The sequence below is a fragment of the Ictalurus furcatus genome, chromosome 21 (assembly GCF_023375685.1).
Source record: "Ictalurus furcatus strain D&B chromosome 21, Billie_1.0, whole genome shotgun sequence".
NCBI classification, from domain to species: Eukaryota; Metazoa; Chordata; class Actinopteri; order Siluriformes; family Ictaluridae; genus Ictalurus; species Ictalurus furcatus.
The window spans coordinates 3,765,061-3,778,936 of NC_071275.1; the positions used below are offsets into that span (position 1 = coordinate 3,765,061).

At 38.1% G+C, this 13,876-nt stretch overlaps 1 protein-coding gene across 1 annotated transcript in view; it reads left to right on the forward strand.

Annotated features, from left to right (window-relative positions):
- Positions 1–13,876, forward strand: part of syn2b (synapsin IIb) — a 70,764-nt gene that overhangs the window by 28,822 nt on the left and 28,066 nt on the right. Inside the window, exons 2-3 of the mRNA XM_053653618.1 lie at positions 5,202–5,259; positions 10,163–10,254. Coding sequence (XP_053509593.1) covers positions 5,202–5,259; positions 10,163–10,254 — 150 coding nt within the window. The remainder of the gene's footprint in view (positions 1–5,201; positions 5,260–10,162; positions 10,255–13,876) is intronic.

Below are 13,876 nucleotides of genomic sequence, written 5' to 3' on the forward strand. Positions count from 1 at the left end.
TAAAGTCCATAAATGAAGTTATGTGTAATAAAGTGGAATGACACGATAACTGAAATGTATTTAATACTTAGTGGAGAAGCCTTTGTGTGTAATGACGGCTTCAAGACACTTCCTGTATGAAGAAATTAATGGGCCGCAGTATTCTGGTGTGATTTTGGTCCATTCTTCTAAACATATTGTCTTTAAATCTTGTTCAATTGGATTCGAGTCAGGTGATTGACTGGGCCATTCTAAAACCTTGATTTTTTTTCTCTGAAACCAATTGAGAGTTTCCTTTACTGTATGCTTTGGATCGTTGTTCTGCTGGAAGCTCCACCCACGTCTCATCTTCATCATCCTGCTGGATGGCAGCAGATTCTTCTCAAGAATCTTCAGGTAAAAGGCTCCATTCATCGTTCCTTCAATTATATGAAGTCTGTTGGTGTAGTGTTTTTAGGGTGATGTGCAGTGCCATTTCTTCTCCAAACATGGTGTGTAGTATGACAGCCAAAAAGTTATATTTTGCTGTCGTCTGACCAGACTACACTCTCCCAGTATTTCATAGGCTTGTCCAAATGAGTTGTAGCAAATTTTAAACAAGCTTCGGCATGCCTTTTCTTTAGTAATGGAGTGTTACAGGTGAGTGTGAGCAGTGGAGTGCATTGCCTATTGTTTTCTCTGTCACGATGGTACCTGCTGCCCCCAAGTGTTTCTGGAGCTCTTTCTGAGTGGTCCTTGGCTCTTGAGCTAGAAAGTCTTGGTCAGAAATCTTGCGAGGAGCTCCTGTGCGTGGCCGGTTGATGAGTGATGTTGCTTCCACTTGTGGATAATGGACCCAATGGTGCTTACTGGAAGATTCAGAAGTGTTAAAATACGTCTGTATCCGATTCCATCAATATGTTTCTCAACAATAAGGTTGTGAAGGTCTTGGGAGAGCTCTTTGCTTTTACACATCATGAGATGTTTCTTGTGTGACATCTTAGTAACGAAAAGCCTTTTTATAGACCATCAATTTGCTCACCCAGCTGATATTAATTTGCACAGATAGGGGGTATAATTACTTACGGATTTCAGCTGGTTCCTTGCCTTACCTTGCCTTGGAGAACTGCTTTTCCTTAGCGTGTTCAATACTTTTCCCCGTGTCATTCCACTTTATTACATAACTTTATTTATGGACTTTAATGTTGTGAATTCTTTATATTTCCAGATTTCTTGAGTTAATACTGATGTCTGGTGAAAATTTCATGTGAATAACCTCATTGCAAATATATTTACCTTAAAAAATGTTGACCCGCTCAATACTTATCTCCCCCACTGTATATATGGACCATGCTGTCAAGCAAATACAAGCAAGCACATCAAGCACGTACATTGAAAATATCCTCAATTACTTTCCTTTGCACTTTTACCATTGTCTCCTTGGTAGAGTGAATAAATGTCCTCATTTTTAGTGTATATTAACATGTTCAGGCTGAGATCAGAGAGGCTTGGACAGCTCTGAATACTCCCACAGCACAGAGTTTGATTAGTGCTGTCCAACAACACAGCATGATATTGGACTTGCTTCATCAGTTTGTGTATCGGGGCGGTTAAGAAGTGTGTGTCAGTGTGTGCATGTTGTAGAAAGTTAGTGAGCAGTAAGTGAGATTGATTGAGTCTAATGGGAAGTCAGTATATATTAGAGTAGTGTGGTGGGGGATAGGTGTCTGCATGTGGGTGGTGTTTTTGTCTCTAACTGTGAAGTCTTTGTGAGACTGCATTATGAAAAGCACACGGACAGATTGTGTGTGTGTGTGTGTGTGTGTGTGTGCGTGTGTGTGTGTGTGTGTGCGTGTGCGTGTATGTATTCCACATAGACTACCTACAGCATCCTCCTTAACACCTGTCTGTGTCCTAATTAGCCAGATGTGTGGGTTATATCATGCCCCACTGGCCTCATATAGCATCTTTAATTTATATTAAGCAATTTATCTCTGTACAACACAAATACAAAAAGGTAGCATCAAATTACATTTAAATTAAGAGTCTGTATCTCAGTACATCACAAATGATCCAACCTATGAAAGGCACCATTACCACAAACAAGTCAATGCAGTCCAATTCAGAGATGCAAGAAGATATAATAAAGTAAAACAAATAGATAAATCTAAATTAAAAGCTAAAAGACTGCAATTACTTCTATCTGTGTTAGTTCATTTAAGTGAGCTGTCATAATACTTAATAAGTGTACCTTTAACAAATGTTTTCTTCAACAATGGATTTTGAATTCAAAATCACGTTTTTGAACTTCTGTACAATTTTATCCAAGTCTATTAATCGTACAAAAGTAATTCAGTATGTGCTTAATAGATTTAGATGAAATGGTACAGAACATAAAGTAAATAAAAGGAAAGATAATAAAGGAGTAAGTTAATGATTTAAAAAGTGTGTAAAGCCAGCAGAACTGAGTGATTTATTTAATGATACAAACAGAAAGTTAAAGTTGGCTGAAGAGAGCAATTTATTTTTACTTGTGCATATGAGCAATTATTTACCTGAGCATTTCTTTAGAACAGGGCGACATGGTGGCACAGTGGGTAGAATTACCACCTCAAAGCTCCATATTGAGCTGAGCCGTGTTCTGTATGTACTTCCTGTGTCTGCAAGGGTTTCCTCCGGGTTCTCCAGTTTCCTCCCGCCTCTCGAAAATATTCTGGTGACCTGGCGATGTTAAATTGCTTTAAATTAAATAGCGTGTCCTTTCCAGGGTGGATTCCTGCCTCACTCCCAGTGCTCCCAGGTTCTGTATGTGTGACCCTGACCTTGAGAAAGCTGTTAATGAAAATGCCTGAATGAATGAATTTCTTCAGAACTACTCTACCACACTCTGCATTTAAATAACCTGCTTTCTGGCTGATGCATCTACAATTTTTCTCTTTCTGGGACAAAATAGGCTCCGGAAAAAAAGGTCACATTGATTTATTTCCATTTTGTAAAAACTTTTATTAGTTTGTTAAATGAGTCACAGATACTTCATGCTTGTGTAGCCAAGAACATAATCAGCCTAATGAATTGACTGGCAGAACATTTTAAGTTTTGGCACTGGGCACTGAACAACTTTCTACAAGTTTTCTACACCATGTAACTCCACAGCACACATTAATCAAAGTTCTCAACTTAAGCACAAAATGTGCTTTCAACACTATTGATTTAATGATCGGATACAAATGTGAAGCATCTCCATATAGATTGGTTCTAATCCAAACGTAATTCAGAATACTGACAAACAAAGTTATTCCAGGACATCAATATGTACATACACCATACAGTATGGCCAAATATATGTGAACACCTGACCCATACATGGGCCCCAAACAGTTGCCACCACTGTTGATAGCACATAATTGCATAGAATGTCTTTGTATACTACAGCATTAAAATTTCCCTCCACTGGAACTAAGAGGCCCAAACCTGTTCCAGCATGACAATGCCCCTATGCATAAAGCAAGGTTTAAAATGACACGGATGGAGTGGAAGAACTTGAGTGGCCTGCTTAGAGCCCTTCCCTCAACCCCACTTATCACTTTTGGAATGAATTGGAAAGCTGACAGCACCCCAGGCCACTTCGCCCAACATTATCGTTCGACTTCAAAAATACTCTTGTGGCAGAATGGACAAATCTCACAGCCCAGCTCCAAAATCTAGTGGAAAGCCTTCCCAGAAGAGTGGAGGTTATTACAACAGCAAAGAGGGACTAAATCTGGAATGTGGTGTTCAACAAGCACATATAGGTATGATGGTCAGGTGTCCGCAAACTTTTGGCAATGTAGTGTATATCATCACCAGAAACACCGAGTGTCTGTGACTATCATTCATATTTTGTTTGCCTACAGTGCCTTGCATAAGTATCACACCCAACCCCTTGAACATTTCCATATTTTGTAGTGTTACAACCTGGAACTGGAATGAACATAACTGGGATTATGGCATGAATGTACACAAAATAGGCCATAATATTGAAGTGGAACAAAAATTAATATAGTTTTATAAATAGAAATCATAAAAAGTGCCCAGAATGTGTTTGTCCTGTGTTCTCCTGTCTGAACTGTGGATCTCTCCAGCTCCTTCAGAATTACCCTCGGCCTCTTGCTTGCTTCTAAGACTAATGCTCAGTCAGCAACTTTTATTGGATGGCTTCCTCTAGGTATATTCTTTCCATTTTTAATAATAGGTAGTCTGAAGGGTGCTCTATGGGATGCACAAAGTTTGGGATATCTTTTATAACCAAATCCTGAGTGATAACGTTCCAGACCGTTGTCCTAGACTTGTTTTGATAGCTCCCTGGTCTTCATGATGCTGTTTGTTTAGGTATGTTCTCTAACAAAACTGTGGAGCCTTCAATATTACGGGCTATTTTGTTTAGATTCATGACATATAATCCCGGTGAACTTGACATACTGTACAATCCTCTATAAGTCCAGTTCAGTTCCAGGCTGTAACACTGCAAACTGTGGAAAAGCAGTCAAGAAGGGGTAAATACTTATACAAGGCACTGTAGCACAACAAATGTGCAAATGTTTATGTCTCATTTATGTCTGATATTTTGCCTCAAACAGGCCTGGTTTCTATATAGCACATTGATTATTTGTCATCTCTAAAGCAACCTGACATTAATCTCCTCCAGGTTTGCACGGAAATCAAATAAATCCAATTATAAATTATGATGTGGATTCAACAAAATAACAACACTTTACTATGACCAAGCGTTCATTCCTGTTTTTCAGTTATCTTTTTTTTATTTATTGATATTTTATTGTCCTGCTTTATGCAGAGATAAAACCTTGCTGTGTATCTGGGTCATCTTAAAAACACACACACCCACACACACCCACACACACACACACACACACACACACACACTTGCCTCAAAATGTCCCTACAAGGTCAAAACTGGCAGATGTTAAAATGAGCAAAGAAAAGTCGCCTATAATGTTCTGAAGTCAATCTAAAGTGCACGAAGTCTAATTCAACAGGGTTTTCACTCAGAAAAAAATGAATGAAATAGGTGTTAGTTGCATGGTGTATGTCCGATGTTTTTGGTGCTGGTTAATTATATTTCTATGCTTTATATGACAGTAAAGGATGAATTGATTCCCAATGTATGAATGTGTTTGCAGGATATTACGTAGGTCTAGGTTCAAAGTTGAATGGTTTTAATTTATTCTATTTCTCTTTTCTTTCAGGGCAAAACTGTTCCGTGGGAAAAAGGTCCAAGGAGAATATGATATCCGAGTGGAACAGGTAAAATCATTCATTACTATCACTGATGGCCAGGACGAAACAATTAAGCAAGACATTGCTCATTATCAGACTTCTTATTGGACATTTCAGTACAGGTCTCGAATGAATCTGTCAGTATTGGGAACGTTTTTTTCCCCTTAACGGTACATAATGCTGTGAAACACAAGTTGAACTGTGTTGAAGCAGGTTAACAAATGTCATGGACATTTCCAGGAAATGGGCAGCATGTGGCAAATTTCATTATGCCGTGGACCCATCAGTGATGTGTGATTTGTTCTGCAGAAGCTTATGCGTCTAAGACCACATTGAAAGCATGCTGTCTTGTAAAGACGATGACTCATGAGTTTAAGTATGTCTGAGTGTGCATTAGCTTAGACGCTGACTCTTGCTGATGTCCTAATATAAGAACCTTGCTGCTTTAAAATAGAAGCATTAACATCAGCGTGGTGGTTAAAAGGTGTATATTTAGGTCACTAAAAGAGTAGTTTTAGTCAAATCAATGTTAAATTGTGTCTGTTATCTTGTTATTTAATCCAAATGGGCAGTTCATGGCCCAAAGTTACATCAATATTTATACCTGGAAACTGGCACATATTCACAGAATAGCTACATGCTGGCTTAAGTTGATTTTCTGGGTGCCCCATACAGATTATGCCAATCAGCTACATGTAGTTCAAGACTTTGAGACCGGGTATTCAAGGCAGAGATTTCCAATAACCAATATCCAATTCTTTTTCAATAGCCTGTATACCACTGAAGAACGAAATATAGGGTTTCCCCCCCCCCCCCTTTGCTGTCAAATGTAATACAATGTAACAAAGACAAGACAGTTTAACATTTCATCTAATCTAGGAGTCGAGTATGTTGCCAATATATTGCTACACAACTAGTCCTTACTGTGAATTGCCAAATTACGAAATGCAAATTTGATTTAACAATATGGCTTCCCAACCTCTTTATTTGGCAGCTTATACAGTACATAGCACTTGATCCAGTAGATCTTATTAATCGCACAGGTAGATGTTGACCTGCTATGGCGTTACTGCCTGTCGCACCTCCTCCGTTGTCCATAGAATTGCTCCGCTAGTCCTTGAGCCTTGCCAACATGGCTAACGCAACAAAAGCCATACAGGCCTCCCCAGTGGCTGAGGCTGTAGTGAGTCCCCCTGGCACCATTAATGCATGCTCAGTACTACTGGTTCCATATGGTTTCCTCCTGCTACGCCTAATACCCATTTGCCTAACACACATCCAAAACATCTTATTATTTAGCATTTTATTTTATTACAGTTACTCCTGCACAGCTATTTGAACAGCACTTAAGTCTGTAGTTATGTAAGGTACTGTATAACTGCATTCAGTGTGCAACACGAGTCTGAATATGGTCCAAGCTGTTTAAAACACCAGTTGTACACAATACCGCACCATCTGGAAACACAGTGTGAGAAGTAAATCATAATGAACATACTTTTGTGATATTATTCTCTTGGGGTGTGGTCTGATTTATGATTACCTGCTCCAAATGGAAGCAAAATCACATGACCACTTCGTTATTAATGGAGATTGAATCAAGTGTTTTTAATCTGTGAATATACCACTGCTAGGAAAAAATGTGAACTGTCTAAACTGCCACCCGTCACCCCCACTGATTGAGCATTTACCACCCGATTTATCACCGCAGACACACAACATAAGTATCTCAAACTACAGACAAGAGATGATGAAGAGACTGTGAATCGGGTCTTATCGAAAATTATACGTCTGCAACTGCACTGTTTCTCACTGTAGCATGGAAAATAGGGATTAACAAGAGACGCTGCACTGATTACATGGGGGGAAAACAGTCAGGGTGATACACAGAATGGCTTTGAAATGGTTATGTAATTCTTTCACAAGCTATAATTAAAATGATTAATCTACAGTCACAATGTTTTGCAACTCTGACAGGAAAAACTGTTATAACGTGTGATTGGTGAAATTACACGTTGGGGTAATGACTAATGACCTAGTAATGGTTTTTCAATATAGCTACTGTTTAAAAAATTGGTCTAAGTAGAAAGTACTGTAAGAGAGATTATCTGTTATTATTTTTGCGGGATTTTTTTGACATAGCAAAACAAAACATCTTTTTGAATATGGGCTGAATAATTTATGAATTGAATGATTTGGTTTATACAGTAAAGGAGGAGACAGCTGAAGCATTTGGTTTCCCCTCTGGTAGCCCCAGTACAGACTGCAGCTGTAACAGCTTAAACTGCATGCCTTCATCCTAATTATTTACACCAGGCTGCCTCAATAGTATGAATGTAATCCAAATAGCCGCCGAGGCTTTTTACTTGAAAGACATCTTCATCCATAACGTGATTTATAGCATTACCTGGAAATGCAGGTTTGTCCTTTTAGCTTGAAATATATAAAATTATTATTATTTCTGGATAACATATATATATTTACTTGTCCATGTATGCATGATGACACCAAAAGTCAGATGTTTTAAAGTTGTTGCATTCTGTAACATACAGAAGAACAAGAATCTTGGCTTTTAAGGGAAGAAAACCAGGCATAACAATAAAAATGTTTCGGAATTCAGTTGTCTAACATTCCATACTGTATGTTTCCCCCAACATGAGTTCTGTTGTCTCAATTGCCTGAAAGGTTTATTGCTAACTGAAAAAGTGGTACATTGGGCTTCAGAACTGTGTTCTCATAACCTTGGTTGAAGTCAGAATTATAAAAAATTTCTCATTTCTTCTCTAATGGGAGTACATCAGCAGGACATTATCACCTATTTTGTGTTGATTTACATAACATTAAGTAAATGAACCATCCAGTAAATATGTTTAGGAAGTATTTCATTTTGAAACTAATGATCCTGCACACTTCTATGGCCTGATTCATCCTGACACGTGGCACGTCTGCACTTGTGGATACCCTTAGGCGATGTCTCGATCAGCTCCCTAGCTTCGTAGGTCATGCATCAGTACATCATGTGCACAAGTTTGGGCACTGGTAAAAACCCTGGCTCACTACACATTAGTACACTGATAACTCAACATCTGGCAGCACGATTACGTCCTCGTAGGATTTTATACGTCATAAAAATTTGTTCGCTTAATCATACGCATTTCTGTCCTGGTAAATCAAGCAGGATCGTACACAAGCTAGTGGATTTTTAAAAGAAAAAAAATCATTAAACACTAGACTCAAACAAACTGTGTATAGAACACCAAATAAAGTAATCATTTGAGAGCTACATGAGCGATAACAAGCTACTGATATTTGTAGCCAGAAGTTGGCCGAGAGTTCATCCACCATTTTTTTTTTCGAGTTGAGAGGCTTCAGAAAACATAGTTGGACCCTGGTTTTTGCGACGCATTGTGGGATTTTTTTAGAAAGTGAACATTCCAGTGCACTGGAAGGATTTTGCGATTGACACAGCCATTAAAATGGCTGACTCCCTGCCCGATCAGTGCCCTGACTACTGAACTAGGGAGCTGCTTGAGACATACCCTTGATATTTGCACTTCAGAAAAGCAGCTAACACCCAAGTAGTAGATAATCTCACATGCATACTATAAACCTGTACCTAAGAACTGCTGCTTTAATCATATCTATGATGCTCATACTGAACATCCACTCAAAGCACTTGTTACTGTCTGACTTTATTGTATATGTAGCCGGTCCGTTCTGCCTAGCCCGGCTACACTGCGTTGTGTTCTGGTGCACAATAGACACTGGACTCCGGCCTATCTTGTTGAACTCGGGTTTATTCGTCCCGCAGACAAGCTCAACATCTATTCAGAGTTCAAAGAGAGCAAAACGTCGTCATACACGATTTATCTTCTCGACAAACCTCTCGCAGCCAAACTCAACGCCGACTCGCTATCAACGTGAGACTAACTCAAAACATGTTAATAAAATACAAAAGATACAAATAACATGTCATTACATTGTGTTCTATGACATACAATTATATTAATAACAATTAGCTTTTTAACTTAATACATATTAACACAAATAATGAGTATATTGCTGCACATTCACCACCAGGCGCATAACAAAAAATAATATACATTCTATGAAGGAAAGGAATACACAAGCGTCCACAGCAATCATGAAAAAGGTCCAATACCACAACAACCTAATACAGTGAACTTGACTAAAATAATACATTTACTGAACATGGTAAAGGGAGTACAAAACACATGCACCTACCTATTCAGAGTTCAACGAGAGCAAAACATCGTCATACAGGATTTATCTTCAACGAACCTAATATGAGAAAACCACATACGCGTGTACCTCGATAAGAAGATAAAATGGCGACAGCTAGCACACACGCGACAAAAACGTGCTAATTTGCTCATCTTTCACAAACTCATTTTACAAGTAAAATACACAGCAAAAACGACACAGTCCGTCTATCCTGATAATACTATAAACGATTAAACAGGGTTGTACACTTAAAGCTTAAAATTCTAACTTTATAATCGCGCCAGCTTAAGTACATACCTCTCGCAATCAAACTCAACGCCGACTAACGAGAAACCGGAAATGACGCGATACTTCTTCTTCTTCTTAATAAATAAAATAAATCAATAGAAAATAAAGAGATAAATAGCTATATAGTCGATATTCCTACTAGATTACTAAAGTCTCTCACTTAAATGACGCGATACGTCTGCTACCAATCGACAATCGACATTTTATTTCCTATATCTGTTACATATACAGTTGTAGAAGTGTAATTATTTCTAATCTCACTCATGCCACTCTTGTCCCAGGCTTGCTTATTATGGTGTATTAGCGCTACATCCCGTTTTCTTTAAAGCTGCTTTGTGCCAATGACTACTCTTAAAAGTGCTCTATACTTATATTGAACTCACTCTTTATCATATTCCAGGCTGAATTCTCCGAGATCAACCTTGTTGCACATGCGAATGGAACATGCAGCGTGGACATGCAGGTTATTAGGAACGGGACTAAAGTTGTTCGGTAGGTTGGACTAGAACACTTATTCAAGTAAATATTTCCAGAATAGTGTGTGATATCCAATATTTTATGATTTTGTACGTTCAACAATCTTAAGCAATCGAAACCTGTCTATCAACTTTGAGACTGAGATCATGAACATTGACCACATATGAAAAGATTAGAATTTCCATTGGACTTCAAGAAAACCACAGCTTTCCTGTAAAGCAAACTACAGACCAAGTATGGGAAACCAAAATTACAGCTTACACCACACATGAACCAAAAGTCTTATGCAATGAACTTTCAGGTGAGGAAAGGTAAGATAATAATACAGGTAATTTTCACAAGACTGCTTTACACAGCTGTGGGAGTCAGGATTCTCCCACAACCTGAAACGTGTTCAGGCATGTGTGACTCTCTTGTGTATGTTCATTTGTGTGTGTGTGTGTGTGTGTGTGTGTGGCCAGTGTGTACATCACTCTTTTACACTCTGACATGCCAAAATCCTCTAAACACATTAAGTAAATTAAACATCAAGTAAATATGTTTAGGAAGTATTCCTTTTGAAAATATGGTGTTTTCTCCCACCCTCCATCCATGCCTGATTAATCCTGATACTTCTGCACTTGTGACTCACTTCCTGTTGCTGTGGATGGTCCCACATGGATACCCTTAATATTTGTACTTTAACACCCAAGTAGTAGATAATCCCACCTGCATAATGTAGACTTGTACCTAAGAACCAGGGTCGGGGAGGGTTACTTTAAAAATGTATTCTGTTACAGTTACAAATGACTTCATAAAAACATAATCAGTAACGTAGTCCAAGTATCACAATACGAAAGTAATGTAATCTGATTATTTTTAGATTACTTCAAGGCCACATATGTAAATAAAGTAGAGAAACGCAATATGATCAGAAATACTTTTATTTAGAGCTTATTTTAGAGCTTAAAACATGTTCAATGTTTGGATTTGTTTTAAATAAATAAATAAATAAATAAATAAACAAATAAACAAAAAAGATCACTGTCCCTGATGCGGGTAACATTAAATTATAAAAGCTAGGCTGACCATATTCTGGTTTTCCAAATAGAAGACACCTTTTTTTTTTGGTGGGGGGTGGCGGCTTAATCGCGTTCAAAACAGTGTTAATATGAATGCAGATGTTAATACACTGAAAAAGACACACTACTAGTATCACATAAATATATAAAAATACTGTATATAAAATTGATTTCACTCTGCCCACGTTTAAAAAATTTTTTGAATGTCCATGGAGTAAAATAAAATATTAGATGCCACGAGTGTACCTTCTCTCATCATTTACACATTTGAATGACCGTTTAATACGAATCAATGTGAGAACATGAAATTAAAAATGACCTTATATGGCCATGTGCATTGTTTCGACTCAGGACTGCTGTCGTTTGCTGCTATGTTGATGGCGTACACCATAGCGCTTCACGTTCGCGCGGTCACTGAGAGTAGGCTAATGCTTGAGAGGCAGGATTTGGGCGAATAGTTACTGCAAGCTTTTTATAATCGACCAATCGGTGTGTGAGAAGGCGGGAATTACAGAGAGGCGTTAAAGCAATGCAGACATGTGCACACACGATGCAGTATTAGACCATACGCACATCATAATGAAACTAAAGCCAAATCCGGTACATTTTCTCAAATTTAGATGCTTTTTTAAGGTCCGGAAAGGAGGATGTGTCCGGGAAAAAGAGGACGTATGGTCACCCTAACAAAAGCATAATTTATACCAAATTAACTTTGCGCAAAAAAGGAGGTTTGCTCATGTGAGCCACGACTGGCAAGAGAGAATCAGAACTATAATCAAGCAGCTGTCTATAGTGTGTTATGTCAAAAGAGTAATTGCTTTGGTTTTAAATGAAAAAAATTGTAATCCTATAGTATTCCCAATTTTTACAAAACGTACCTGTAATCTGATTACTTTGTGTTTTTTTCTAACGGATTACAGTTACCAGTTTTTTACATGCTGATTACGTAACGCAGTTACATGTATTCCATTACTCCCCAAGCCTGCGAAGAACTGCTGCTGTAATCAAGATGCTATAGTGGACATACTGAACATCCACTCACAGCACTTGTAACTGTCAGACTTTATAATATACAGCTGTAGAAGTGTAATTGTTTCTGATATTACTATTTATTTTCTCTCTTAAATCTGGTTCTTCTCAAGTTATCCTCCTTGTGTTGTCTCAGAGAGCTTTTCACACGTGTGTACGTGTTCTCCCAGGCATTTGTCTGTGCTTGTGGATGGTCGACTTCATGTCAGTGATTGTAGCCATCGGGCATTTAAAGAACTAATGGAAGGAAATGAAATTGAATCTTGTGGTGAGCGCTCTCTTAAAGGAAAACTCCTCCTTGAATGATTTGAGTCTTTATAATTAACATGATCTTCAGATTCATTTTATAATGAAATTCTGACTGTACCTTTTTAAAACTTATTTCATCACTTTGGTCTACTTCCTCTATGGTTAATGGTTTCCTACATCACCCACAATGCCATTCGTCTACCTGCTGATAGTGGTGTCAGTGGGATTTATCCCTCGTTTCATCTCTACATGAAGAGAACAAGACTCCTGCTCTGTCATCTCTTCATCTGTACACACTGCTCAGACAGATCAGCTTCCAAAGCTTCAACTTTTATACTAATTCCGCCAACAACCACGTAGCGCCCTCATAGACAATTAACTAGCTGTACGTCTCTCAGTGTGACTATGTCATATAGCTGCATTGCATCCTGGAACTTTGAGCCCAATGTTTGCTGTCTCCACTATTTCTACGTTGGACTTCTCATTAATATCACCTCGAACATTGCTAGAAAATATTGAGTGAGAAAAGAATCGTGTGCTCTTTTGTTTTTAGGAGCTAACAGCAAAACCCTTATGCTTGAGATTGTTGAGATCATTTTATCTCCTATTAAACGCCATTTTAACTGTGCTAGCAATGTCTCCCTGTGATATCAGAGTGGCAGACAACTGCTAACTTCGTCCTGGACAAAAACAATTCACCAAAAAACCAACAAATTAGCACTAGGATCACTAAACACGTCACACATATTTCGATATAAACATATTTAATGCATTTCAGGGTTTTCTTTAATATGATCATAGATACAGTATATATCACATGTGTAAATAATTATCTATGTTTTATTACCTAATATCAAGCACATTTCACTGGGCTAAGAAACTATCACTGCATAAACACACACACAGGAACAACACATTCTACTTATGTTCTTTTTGCTTGTGCTTTTTATCAGGCTTCATTGAAATTCTGTGTGCACAGAGGCTTTCGCATAGGCTCAGTGTTTATTCTTCTTCATCCACATGCACAAAAGAGGAGCCAGCACTTGCTCACTGACCCAAGGAGACCTAGCTCACTGTCTTGTTTTCTTGTTTACTTTCCTCCTACTCTCAGACACTCAGTATCTTTTTCTCTCTCAGTTGCTTTTCTAATGTCTCTTACAGGATCATTTTTATTTTATAGGTCTCATTTTCCTCCAACTTCCTATATAATATATATGTTTGACTCTTTTGTAATATAACGTGCAGTCCCAACTAACTGATGAAATTACTTAGCTTCCAGAGAGTCCAGAGAGTGAAGC